At 39.6% G+C, this 12,710-nt stretch overlaps 1 protein-coding gene across 7 annotated transcripts in view; it reads left to right on the forward strand.

The window, feature by feature from the left end:
* Positions 1-12,710, forward strand: part of plekha6 (pleckstrin homology domain containing, family A member 6) — a 56,124-nt gene that overhangs the window by 38,420 nt on the left and 4,994 nt on the right. For 6 of the 7 annotated variants that reach the window (XM_060858084.1, XM_060858087.1, XM_060858085.1 and 3 more), the window contains 15 exons: positions 31-480; positions 889-1,399; positions 3,064-3,150; positions 3,574-3,627; positions 5,448-5,516; positions 5,686-5,766; positions 6,504-6,653; positions 7,006-7,101; positions 7,814-7,925; positions 8,556-8,692; positions 10,233-10,302; positions 10,497-10,591; positions 10,778-10,954; positions 11,462-11,611; positions 11,969-12,102. In XM_060858084.1, the coding sequence (XP_060714067.1) occupies positions 31-480; positions 889-1,399; positions 3,064-3,150; positions 3,574-3,627; positions 5,448-5,516; positions 5,686-5,766; positions 6,504-6,653; positions 7,006-7,101; positions 7,814-7,925; positions 8,556-8,692; positions 10,233-10,302; positions 10,497-10,591; positions 10,778-10,954; positions 11,462-11,611; positions 11,969-12,102 (2,373 nt within the window). The remainder of the gene's footprint in view (positions 1-30; positions 481-888; positions 1,400-3,063; positions 3,151-3,573; positions 3,628-5,447; positions 5,517-5,685; positions 5,767-6,503; positions 6,654-7,005; positions 7,102-7,813; positions 7,926-8,555; positions 8,693-10,232; positions 10,303-10,496; positions 10,592-10,777; positions 10,955-11,461; positions 11,612-11,968; positions 12,103-12,710) is intronic. The other variant, XM_060858086.1, reaches the window with a different exon arrangement.

Raw genomic sequence — 12,710 nt, forward strand, 5'->3', positions numbered from 1 at the left:
ACAGATTTTCTGTCCTTATTAATTCTGTAGAAAAACCTCAGAGTCCATCTCTACAGAGGAACAAAACCACATCCCAGTGACACCAGCACCAGAGCCGAAGTCTTGTACAGAAGACGAGGACTCAAGAACTGAGCAACACGAGCCTGAGAAACGTGGAGTAAATGGGGTAGAAAGAAGAGCGATACCAGCTTCCACCACACCAGTGTCAACAGATATGGACAGCCGGCTTGGGGAGAGGGGATGCCTGCCTCCTCATCATCCTAACGGATGGAGTAACTATGGTTCAGGCTACCCTTCTCAGGAGAACATAAGAGAGCTGCATGAGGTGCAGCCCGAGGCCCAAGAGAACATGGTGCTGCGCAGGGGCTTTGTGCCCAGGACGGGGCCTGAGAGGATGGCACAAAGGAAGAGCTCCATGACACAGTTACAGCAGTGGGTGAACCAGCGGCGCAGCATGTTGCCTCAGGAGGACCTCCGGAGGTATGGATGCAGAATGGGGTATTACTGTAATATTTCTAATGAATGTGTGGCATCATGGGTGGCACAATCTGTCTACTGTTGATTGCAACTCACTACTTCTGTGAGTCCTTCATGTATTAACGGGAGAGGGGAGATAGCTTTTTCTGTGTGCTCTTTGCTTTCTGGTGATGTAGAATTAGCTGCAGTTTAAAAAGTTCTTTTTCATATTTTCATATTTTAGAGGATGTGTATGTTATCCTTCATCCTCCCTGGTTGGTAGCTGTTGTAGGATTTGCGGATAGCTGGCTGGGGAAGGGAAGGAATAGACAGGTGACAAAACTGGGCAGAAAAGTGTGTCAGCTGAGAGTAATGACTGAGAATTGGTAGGATGACCTCTGCTCTGTTCTGCTCATCCATCTTTCCCTACAGTCCAGCACGGTACTACACGATGAACCGAGGAATGTCAGCAGACTACTATGGTGTTTATGGTGCCCCTCAGTACTCTGAGGAGTATCCACTGTACCCTTCAGGAATTCGGCCTGAAAGCATCTGCTCCATGTCAGCTGCCTACGACAGGATGCCGCCCCGTTGGACGGCAGCGGAAAAACGGCGTTCACTGAGGGACTCTGCTCCCTTTGGGCCTCCCCGTGAGCCCCAGTGGATGATGGGGGGTCCTGGAACACATCCTGCTTATTACACCCAGCTAGAGTCAACCCAGGGGACCATGAGGCGTCTGTCACTGCAGCCACGCTCACGCTCAGTGCCACGCTCACCCTCTTCATCATCGGGAGGTGCCTACTCACCCGGACCCCCAAGCTTCATCTCGCCAGCACGCTCTCCTAGTGTACGGTTTGACAGAATGCCTGGGCGGCTTAGAGATGAGGGCATCTACGCTGACCCATCAGTCTACAGCATGCGAAGGTCTCTCAGTTCCCCCAAGGTAAAAATTTATTATAATCAAATGGTCCAGTTTTATAAAAACTTTTAAGAATCTAAAGGGATTATCTCCATTCAGGAAGCAGCATTTACATCCTCATAACCACTTATAACCACTCCTAATTATTTTCAAAGTAGATCTGAACTATAGTCAAGGATATAAAATTGTACCTGGTTTCTGAGATAAAAACACACCTCGAGTGGCTGAAAAAACGTTCCTCAGGATACAACTTTATTGTCATTGCATAGTATAGGTACATAGCAACAAAATGCTGTTTAGCATCTACCAGAAGTGCAAATAGAAAAAAATATGTGCAAAGGAACAAGTGCAGATAAATATGTCAGTATATGTATGACAATAAATAAAGTAATGGCAGGTTGTATGTGCATAAGAATAGCATAGGAATATGTGCCAGTTGTATAGACAAAGCATAATATGTCTCAAAAAAATAACATTTTTTATTTGTGCAAATGTGTGCATTATGTACATTGTATATCGTCGCTGTCAGGCGGAATCCTCGTATCTCCAAAACCATTACTTTTCAAGAAATTAAGAAAACGCTGTACCTTATCTGCAGTGCACAGGGTTTAGTCCACGTTGCAGTGGATTGTCTTGCGCTAAATTCCTGTCCTCAGACGAGCACCAGAACTAGTGGGGGTCAAGATTTTTTTTTCTTTAAGCCCAGTGTTTTGAAGACATTTACCTCAGAAGACGTGATGATCCGTTGACTCTTCTTGAGGAGAAATATGCCGCGAAGCTCTCCCACGGAGTGAGGAAGAGGTGGACAGTTGAAGTGTCCAGTGGAGTTAAGAGATTTGTGCTCAAGCTATTTTCAAGACTTTAGATTGGTTAATAACTTGTAAAAATAACAGACCCACGTGGGGACTGACCAATAGCATCGATATGTGAAAAAATATGAAATTGACCAAATCTGGACATACGAGGTTTCCGCCCAACAGCGACGATATACAAGAGTAACCAAGAAATATACAGTGTATGTACAGATAATATACATAAATGGATGTAAACTAGGGTAAGGGTGGAGCAGAACTGCAACGTGATTACAGACAGTGAGATGTCTGGTGTAGTGTAGAGTTCAGTAGGCTTATGGCTGTGGGGAAAAAAACTGGCTCTGGAACTGCAGGTTCTGGTGCGAATGGTCCTGTATCACTTCCTGGATGGAAAGATGCTGAACAGTTTGTTACTAAGGAGGGAGGAGGGAGGTGAAGAGACGCAATGGCAGGAAGTTATGTTTCATGTTGTTTCATATACTTTAGTTCATAGTATCTGAAGACTCGCTTGCATTTCATACAATGTTGAATTTGTCTGAGATCATATTTGCAGTTCTAGCTGTGAGGAAATATAGAAGATTTATTATATTATTCTGTTTTTTAATATAATAGACTATAGCAGACTATAGTTCTGTGACTTGTCTCTGTTATGTCATGCAGATCATTAGAAAAGAGGTTTATAGTTGAATGGATTTGTATGATTTATGTAGTTTTTCTTACATAATCAGTTACTAGGGTTTTCAAAGTTTATACAACAAATATCTTACATATTTTAACCAAATATCTTAACTTACCCACAAAATAATATAGTAATCATGTAGTTGTCTAATCGTTTATGGTTTCAACTTTTCTGCTTTTCCGATCTGTTTCTTTTAGTATGATTTTCCTGGGGATCGACGGTCTCTTACGCAAAATGTTTACCATTACAATTACCCAGCCTCTCCCTCTGTACATGGCAAAATGGTAGGTTCTAGTAATTTGGTTCACTTTTCTAGTCATGGCATTTTGTGTTAGAAACTACACACAACTGTTTGATTGGCTTATGTTGCTAAAGGATGCTTGAGTGACAACTCGTATTGTGTCCATATTTGTGTCCTGTTAATTTTTTTTTTTCTATTTGTTTTTGTTTTTCTATTTCCCTCTCTGTCTTCTTCTTGGTTTTTGTTGGAAATAATGTACGCTACTCTGTCCACTTCCATTCTATCACGTATACCTGTGTCTTTCTCTGTATCTGACTCTATGACCGTCTCTGCACTGGTTTTCTGTCTCCTACGTCCTATGTCTCTTTGTCTTTCTGTGTGTGTGGGGCTTTGCTGCTATGGCCACGCCGTGTACTGCTTCTGTATGTGACTGACCTGCTGCTGCTGCTGCTACTACTTACACCAGGATGACATTTTAGACCTGCAGCTTCAGAGGAACTTGGATTACCTCGATCAGCAGGTACGCTTAACCCGGCACAGTCAGTGCTGTACGGCTCATACAGCACCGCTCTCAACATTAACACTGCTACAGCAATGAACCTTAAACGTACAGTACCATGTTTGTGATAACATGAAGGTGTGATTACTTTAGGCTGTCATACCCCCTATTCCACTCAAACTCCTACATTCACTGTCTTGTCACACTCTTTCTTCGACTCTTTCCTTTTGTGTGACTTCCCATTTCTTATATCTAAATAAATTGTATATTTAAAAAAAAAAAATCAGTATTTCCTGAGAGAAATAAATCTGAAAACATTCTTCAAGTATTAGTGTAAAAAATGTAGGTGTTGGATTTTATAGGAAAAATGTTATGACAATGCAGGCAATAAAATGGCAGTTATTGATAATATCTGGAACATACTGACCCAACTTTATTCTGTAGAAGTGGAAGCTAAAATGTTATATGTGATACACTGCAGAAAGTTCTAGTTGAATCATTTTTAACACTATTAAACTAAAATGATGTTACTTGTTGTGCATCCTATGTAACAAAGTACCACTAAGGGTTCAAAATCGAGTTGTCTTTTTAGGCGGGACATTCAGGCAGCAGCTGATAAATGTATAGAATATGGATGGAAAGAGGGTTTTGTTTTTATGTGTGCAGATTAGTCCTTATATAAATAAGACACGTTATGCTTTAACAAGGATTCATTCATAAGCCTTCCTTAGGAGGTCTGTTGATCAAGTCCCACGGAATAAATAATAAATTACGAACATTACAGGAGTATCTTAACCTCATATTTGTAATGAAAGCTGATTATATTGTCTGCTTGTTACAAGGCTTGTGCATGGATCTCTGTAGGACTAAAATCACGGATAATAATTCCACCAACCCCCTCATGTAAAGTAATCCCATATATATAGGGCCTGAGCATTAATTATGTGAGATATTATGACATCTATACTTTATTTTTGGTCAAATATGGCACATTAAATGTTTTTTTTTACATTATAGTCAACAGAAACTATTGTTTAAGGCAAATAGTGTGTGGTAGTGTGGTACTTCCCCAGCTGACTGGTAATGAGAAAAAAAACCCTCAGCAAATGATGGTGTTTTTTCTCTCAGGCAATGGAGGGAGATTTCCTAATGGGAATGGTAACCAGAACGGTTGATCGTTCCACCCTCAGAGCAAAGTTATTCTCACAAGTAAGAGAAATTAGATTGGCTTCAGGAGGCAGGCTTCAGTTTCATATTTCTTGAAAGATCCACCGCTGGGATTCATTTCAGCCTCTCGCTGCCACTTTAAGGCTCAAATAAATCCTTAGCTGGTATGAGCTTGGCAAAAGCAAACGCAAAGCCTGCCTCTCTGCCTAAGCTCAGCATGTTGGATGTTAGGTGATGTTGTAGAACTTCTATTGCTATTCATTTAGGTTGATATTCTTCCTTTATTGCTCCCAGAAGTGCGGATTTCAGTGTTACTTTTATGTTGCTTTTGGTTGCTCAGACGTTTGTGTTCATGTTTGGTGCCCTTGTCTTTTGTGTCACATTTTCCTATTTTAAAAGCATTATGTCCCTTGTTTAATCATGTGTATGAGTCATATGTGTGATGTCTCTTTCACCATGTGCCAGAAAACACTAGAACCCTCTACTATATTGTGTTTCCCCACACTTATCATTATCACAGCATCATTATCACAGCATATGGGAATGGATTGCGCTGCTGCAGAAAACGTTTGTTTGTTTGTTTGTTTTTTTGCTGTAGGTGTCAGAATGTGTCAATGCTGAATCTGGTGAATGTCTTGTAAAAAATATTGCTCCTTCTTTGTGGCTGATTTTAGGTGCCTCCAGCACATGATATTTACAGGGACCTGCATCCCACGCTGAAGATCAATGAAATTGAGACCAGTGTAAGTCTTCACTTTTATGACTTTTATGACAAAATTCAGTTCAATAATGTACAGTGTAATAAACAAAGGATAATTTCTATTTCTTATACCTTTCTTAAACTTTTTCTTTCTTATATCTTTTTTTTTGCACAGGTTTGTATTTGATATTCATGTTTTTTCCTTTGTATAGAAACTCCTGAATCGCTTGTTTGAGCAGAACAGGCTTATGAAGGAGCAGGAAGCTGTAGTACATCGGCTGCGAATGGAAAAGGTAGTTTGAATTTTGACACTTATTGGGATGTTAGAGTGAATAAATAGAGAAAAAAAAATCACCCTTGAACAGGTTAAATATTTGTAGGTGCTCATAGTGACTTTGCAACTAATTCCCAAGAAATTCCCTGCTTTTTTTTTTATTATTCCCAAAAGAATATATTAGTCATCTGAAAACAATTCAGCTCTCTCAAACATAAGGGGTAATGATCAAAAAGTGCAAGTTTCTTTTCTCACCCACCAATCAACATTTAACATAATGAGAAATCCAGCATAGAATTTGGAGAGACTTGAAACATCAGTAATACTACAGCAAAAAGTTCCAGGATGCAAGTTAGCAAGTTGCACTGCAGTTAGCAGGTAGCTGAACAGCATTATGGTTAATGTAAGGAAGCTAATCTGAAAATAGAGCAAGATGGTGATTCAAGTTTATTCCAGAAAATTTAAGTTAAAGGATTTTCTTATAGATTAAATCATCAGTGAAGACATTGATGATACAGTAAGGATTAATATGCAGGTCGTTCATGTTTTAACAAAACAATTTTCAGGTTTATTTTCAACTGAACATAACTCGTATTTATGTTCTTAAGATTGTTATTCAGACCTGAATGCAATAAGATGAACGCACATTTGTGCACAGTGATTAGTCCGGATTAGTAGCACAGCCATTGTTATGTTGTAAATGAGCGTTAAACTCTTGTGTCATCCTTTTTGTCCTGTGTGTTTCAAACTTTGCAGGATAACTTGGAGGCCACTCTGGTGGCCACCCATCAGGACATGGAGCTTTCCAGGACTCAGCCCCTGACCATAGAGAAACTGCAGCTGAAGAAGGAAAGCTTACAGAATCAACTCATCAATGTCCGGGGAGAGCTCTCTCAGGCTTCCAGTGTACGCCGTGCTTTAAAATAGCTTTGTGAAACTCTCAGTGTCTCAGAGTGATGCTTTAACATGTTCTTTATCAAGCCCTTTATCTGGCAACAAGCAGAGAAAACCATGAAGTGTTTAAGGCCTGTAGCGCTGATCTTTGACATTGCAATTCATCCAACATGCAGTTAGAAAGAATATATTGATATTTTTTATGGTTGTATGGATTACTGTTATACTATTATACTATTACTATATTATGTAGCAAGCAAATGACCAGTTTATGCACAAAATGTAGGGAAAGCTCACTCATGAACTGTAAGTGTGAGTGTCAAACCCAACAGCTGCTAATTAGCTTCATGTCTGGTTTTCTCAGGCTCTGGCCACCTTTAAAATGGAGCTTGACGCTCTGGAGGATGAGGTGAATGCTATTCATGGGGACCTGTGGGAACAGCTGAATTCTGGAGGACAGGTACATGATCCTCATCATCACCATCATCCTCATCAAATTCACATTCATGGCATCTGGTCTTTATTCTTTTTAAGGCCTAGACTTAAGCACATGCTCATTTCATTTCTGTTAAGTGACCTATACAGTAATACTGTGCACTTTTGCAGCAACATGACAGTTCACTGAAACAACCGATTACGTTCGGCAGCAGAAATACACAAAACAAATAGTGTTAAAAAGAACAGTGATTGCAATCATACAAAAGATACACCAGAAGACTGACAGCAGTGAAATGTAATCACAGGGATCTGTTAATCTCACATTACATTTGTCGGAGAATTGAAAAAAGGACAACTTCTTCACAGCTCATGGATAAATCTGCATATGATTAATTATTGATTAGCATATAAAAGGCTCATTATCAATTCATGAGCAAACATTCATTTCTGTGAAACCCCTGATGGTGTTTATGCATAATGCATGTCAGTGTCTCACAATTGTAATAAATCAGCTTTCTGATGAAAGGAGTAAAAAGTAGGGCTGAGTAACTCAATAGCCATTTAGGTGAAAAATCCAGGTCAAGACGAAAAAAGCTGACATTTTTTAAAAGTGAGAGAAAGAGAGAGAGAGAGAGAGAGAGAGAGAGAGAATAATAATAATAATAATAATATAGCAATGGACATAAAAATGTCTCCCATCCACAAAACATTCCGTGTTGTTTTTTTTTTTCCAGAGTGAGATGGTCCACAGACACCTGCAGAAAGAGTTCTGGAGGATTCAGGATGTGCTCGAGGGGCTGCACAAGAACAATCCTTCTCGAGGCACAGATACAGCTAAGCACAGAGGTCAGCATTCATGTTTACACTGCATAAATAAATACATGCTTGCATACGCATATTAATTCATGCATTACTATAATAGGAGCTCCTGTACACCTGCTCCTGTACACTGGCATCAGCATGATGGGAAAAATGTATGATTTCACTGGCTTTATGTTCAAAACATGTTTGTCTGTGCTTGATGTGCTTATTTCCTTGAATTTTCACACACAACAGACTCTAGAGTTGGGGAAAAAACATTTAGTGCGCTGCATTGCCTTGGTAAAGAGAGAGGTTAGAGGAGAATGGTCAGACTAGTACGAGCTGAAGGGAAGTCTATGGTAACTCAAATATGCACTCTTTACAACCGTAGTGAACTGAAAAGCATCTCATGTCAAGTCAGGTCAAGAAGATTTTATTGTCATTTCAACCATACTGTATATAGCTGATGCAGTACATAGTGAAGACCACATTAGGTTCAGCACCTTTCAGCTAAATACAGTAATCTGAGGCTACAGTGGGCACAAGCTCAGCAAACATTCGAGAATTTGGCTGATTAAAATGAATGAACATGTCTACAGGAGTTCCTATTAAATTGGCCAGTGAGTATAAATATAGACAGCTTTATTTTAACTCTGTTACGTTATTTGTGTGCAGCCAGTGCAGCATCAGGTTCCTTCAGCACAAACAGTCCAGCGAGCCCACTAAGCTCCGTGAGTCTAACCAGCCCCCTCAGCCCTTTCTCACCTGCACCCGGCTCCCAGAATTCACCCACAAAACAGCTGGCAACTGAGGTAAGCCACTAAAATGTAACATAACCGACAGATGTTTTTGCAGCTGCATTTGGTAAACTGACTTCTTGCTCTTTGCCTAGTCTTTATATGCATGTTGGCTATGGCAGAAAAACTCACTTTTGGTCAAAACTCAGATTTTTTTATCTTTGCATGAATTAACACAAAAACAGTGTTAACATTGTTCAGTTAACTCAGTGATGAGATTCAGGTTATTGTTTCATTTCATTTAGTCAAGATGTGTTTCCTGATTTAGACCCCATGCTATTTGTTGAGCTCCCTTTAAATAATTCTCAGTTGGATCCTAATCTGGGATATAATTGATGTCAAAACGCTGCTTTAATATATAAAATAATATATAATATTTAATATATAAAAGCATTCTTTATATAAAACAATCAACCTCAAACCTCACTCAATGCACTAACAATATATTACCTGTCTTCTCAATGGTTGTGTCCTTGTTCTTGTCGTAGCTCTAGGCTTTCTGCCGTGCCTGTTTATGTACAAAGGCTAGATTTTTTTTTGTAGGCAAATCCATCTTTGTAGTGGTTTCACCTTTTGCTGGTTCCAAAGGAGTCTGAAATGATCAGTTAGAGCAAACTGAGCTGCACATTTTTATTCTATGACAAAACCAAAGGCGCATGCTCTAAACTTAAAATGATCTTGATTATTCAGGCAGAATATCATGATCATGTCTCCAAAGCAGACCTTTTAGGACTTACTGTTTATGGTTTGCTCTGTGTGCAGGCCAGTTTAAAAGAATTACAGAAATATCCCATGCACCTCTCTGCTCTCTGCCTGGCTGAATAACTCCTGATGCACAGCTGTTTCCGTCCTTCTCCTCCTCCTAATCCTTTTTGTCTGTCCTTTTCTTTCTTGGGCTATATACTTCTCTCTCTCGCTCTCTCTCTCTCTTTCTCTCGCTCTCCCTGTCCTTCCCTCCCATTTTCAGGAGATTGGTCCTCCACGGCCCCCACTCCCTAAGTCTTACCAGCCCCTGGACCCCACCACAATCATGCCCCCTGTCCCTCCCCTCCCTTACAGCAGCAATGCCTGGCTACGCAGCATGGACAGCTATAAGGAAGACAAAGACACGCACAGCCGAAAGGTATCTCGGAGTATAAAAGCCATCTTAACCAAATATAACACAGTGCACAGTCCCTAACGTCAGAGCCACTGTCATATCAGGACCCCGTGTATAGTCAGTCCTTTATATATTATTCAACTGATCATCTCCATCCAGCAACCCCTTCATCATTTACCATCAATGGTTATCATCATCATCATCTCACTTGCATTCGTCCTCTTCATCTTCGCTCACATTTTTCACTTTCCATTTCTAATATCCATTTCTTTCTCCGTTCAGTATTTCTTACTATGCTTGCTATTTTAAAAAGCTCTTTTTGACAATGCATTAACAAAATATTCAGTGATTCATTCTTCCACATTCAGCAATCCTTTTATCCTGGCATAGAGACTGTATTAGTAGGTTTGACTAAAGTATTGCTAAAGTATTAATTTATTCTGCTTTCTTGTCTAGCACAACTTCAGTTCATTGGAGGAAAAGACCAACGATTATGACATGGAGCAAGACAGACAAGGCAACAAAGGTAGGAGAGAACACAGTCCTCTGAGACTCGGCTCTTAATCTTGAATTTTAATTTGAATTTGAGAATTTGAAGGGTGTTTGTGCTCCGAAAACTCAACAGGTTCAGACATACAAGTATGAATTAGCAAACAAAATTCTGTTTTAATATGCATATCACTTAGAGCACATTGCTAATGTAAGATATTTTTTGTGCAGTTGGTATTGTCCCACCCAGGACTAAATCTCCTACAGATGACAAGGATGGTGTCTATAAGAGGAACGGGAAAGTGCCTAATGGTCACATCTCCAGGGTGGGTCATTAGTGTCATTTCTAAATGATTATAATAAATCACATTAATTATCAATATAGATTAGCAGCGATTGTTAGCAAGGACACAAGAAGAAGCTAAAAGACTCATTTTGCAAATTACTGAAAAACCCAAATCTTGTACATTAACATGACATAAAATGTAATTATTATCCTTGTTCATTTCTAGGAGAGGCCAAAGAGCGCTGTGTTCCCGGCAGAAGCAAAGTCTAAGATGAGCGTAGAGGAGCAGAATGAGAGGATACGTCGGAACCAGAGCAGTTCGGTGAAAGACAAGAGACGCAGCCTTAATCTATCCAACAACCAGAACTTGGATGGCCTCAAACCTTCGGTCCACTACAGAGTGGTTAGCACCTCTTTACACATTATTATCTTCTCTTCATCCTGACACTGGCTTATCAGACACCCAAGCCATATAAAACCTTAGGTTTTTGTTTCTTGTTTGTTTACTCGCAGATAATAATCGAGACTTGTAGCCCAGAAGATGTCTTATAATCTGTCATGGGGGATTTACTGTAGCAGATTTAAAAGCCATTTAAAAGATTAGTGTAGCATTGATAACACATTTCTGCTGGTAATGTTTAAACTCTGATTTATTCATTTCAGGTATTTGGGTTGTTTGATATGTTTTGGATTAGTATGTAACAATGTCTGAATTAGTGGTATATTCTTCATGATTAATGAATAATCTGATGAATTTCAACTGATAACTGAAGCCATAAGACAGTGTATTTAATTCAAATATTCTGACAAATGGATGTCCAGCAAGTCAGGAACAATAGACAGATATGTCCACAAGTCAGACATGACAATTCAGTTTGGATTACAGGTATGTTAATTGGCTGTCTTGTAGGTGAGGAGAAGAGTGACTGCCCATGAGGTGGACATAAAGGGCCTGGAGGCTGCCGTACGAGGGGAAGGTGTGGAGTCTCCAAGGGAAGAAATTGCCCGGCTACGTAGACAGGTGGAGGCTGACAGTTATGAGCTGGATATAAGCAAAGAGGTAAATCACTGTACTGTCTCTTCTCGTTTATTACTTTTAATTATTTTCTCGTAGATGACATTATTATATATAATATATGGGTGACACTAAATGAAAATTTGGCTTCACAAAACTAAACTGCAACTGATGACAAATAGATTGTTTTTTATTCGTTTAATTGAGTTATTAATCTTAAGCCAAATGCTTTTTCAATTTCCACATGAATGCAGTTGGTTTAATAAACCTGGATTACATTCCAAATATGATCTAACCATCATGAATCTCTTTAGATCCTGCTATCCCAGGTAACTGAAAATAACATGCAAACTCACAGAGGTTGCTTTGTGAGGTAATACATTTTTATCACGCTATTTTCAGCTGTCTGCCCCAGACAAAGTGTTAATTCCAGAGCGGTATTTGGAAATGGAGCCCAGCATGCCGCTTAGCCCAGAGGAGGAGAGAGAGAAACAGAAGAAGGTGGAACGGATAAAGACACTCATTGCCAAGTCAAAGTAGGCTGCCGCTGCCTATTGTTTACACACAGATGTACTGTATAGCAGTGATTTGGAGTGTTGTAGGTTTGCTAGTCTGTTAGACCGCCTCAGAATATTTCAAAGGTTAGAGTTAGTTGTTTAATGTGAGTTTGTTTTATGTTGTTGGTTAAAAAAATTGCAGTATAAATCAGTTTACTCTTTACCCTGCATTCTAGATGAATTTCTGTAGATAAACACTGAAACCGCTAACGTCTCGTAGACTTTGTTAACCTCAGACTGAGTTAGAAGCAGTTAAATATACACTTTAACAGAAATACTTACACCTGCTCATTTTAGGCAGTTATCTAATCAGCCAATCTTGTGGCATCGATGCAGTGTAAAACATCCTACTGATACAGATGAAGAGCATCAGTTAATTATCACATCAAATATTAGAATGGGAAAAAAGTGTGAGCTCTGTGACTTTAACCAGGGTTTGTTTTGATGAGCTGGTTGGAGTATTTCAGAAACGGCTGATCTTCTGGGATTTTTACACACATCAGTCTCTAAGCCCCTTTTCCACCAAAAAGAACCGGGTGCTGGTTCAGAGCTAGCGCTGGTGCTGGTTCAAAGTTGGTTCCACTGGC

This window comes from Tachysurus vachellii, chromosome 22 (genome assembly GCF_030014155.1).
Source record: "Tachysurus vachellii isolate PV-2020 chromosome 22, HZAU_Pvac_v1, whole genome shotgun sequence".
Taxonomy (NCBI): domain Eukaryota; kingdom Metazoa; phylum Chordata; class Actinopteri; order Siluriformes; family Bagridae; genus Tachysurus; species Tachysurus vachellii.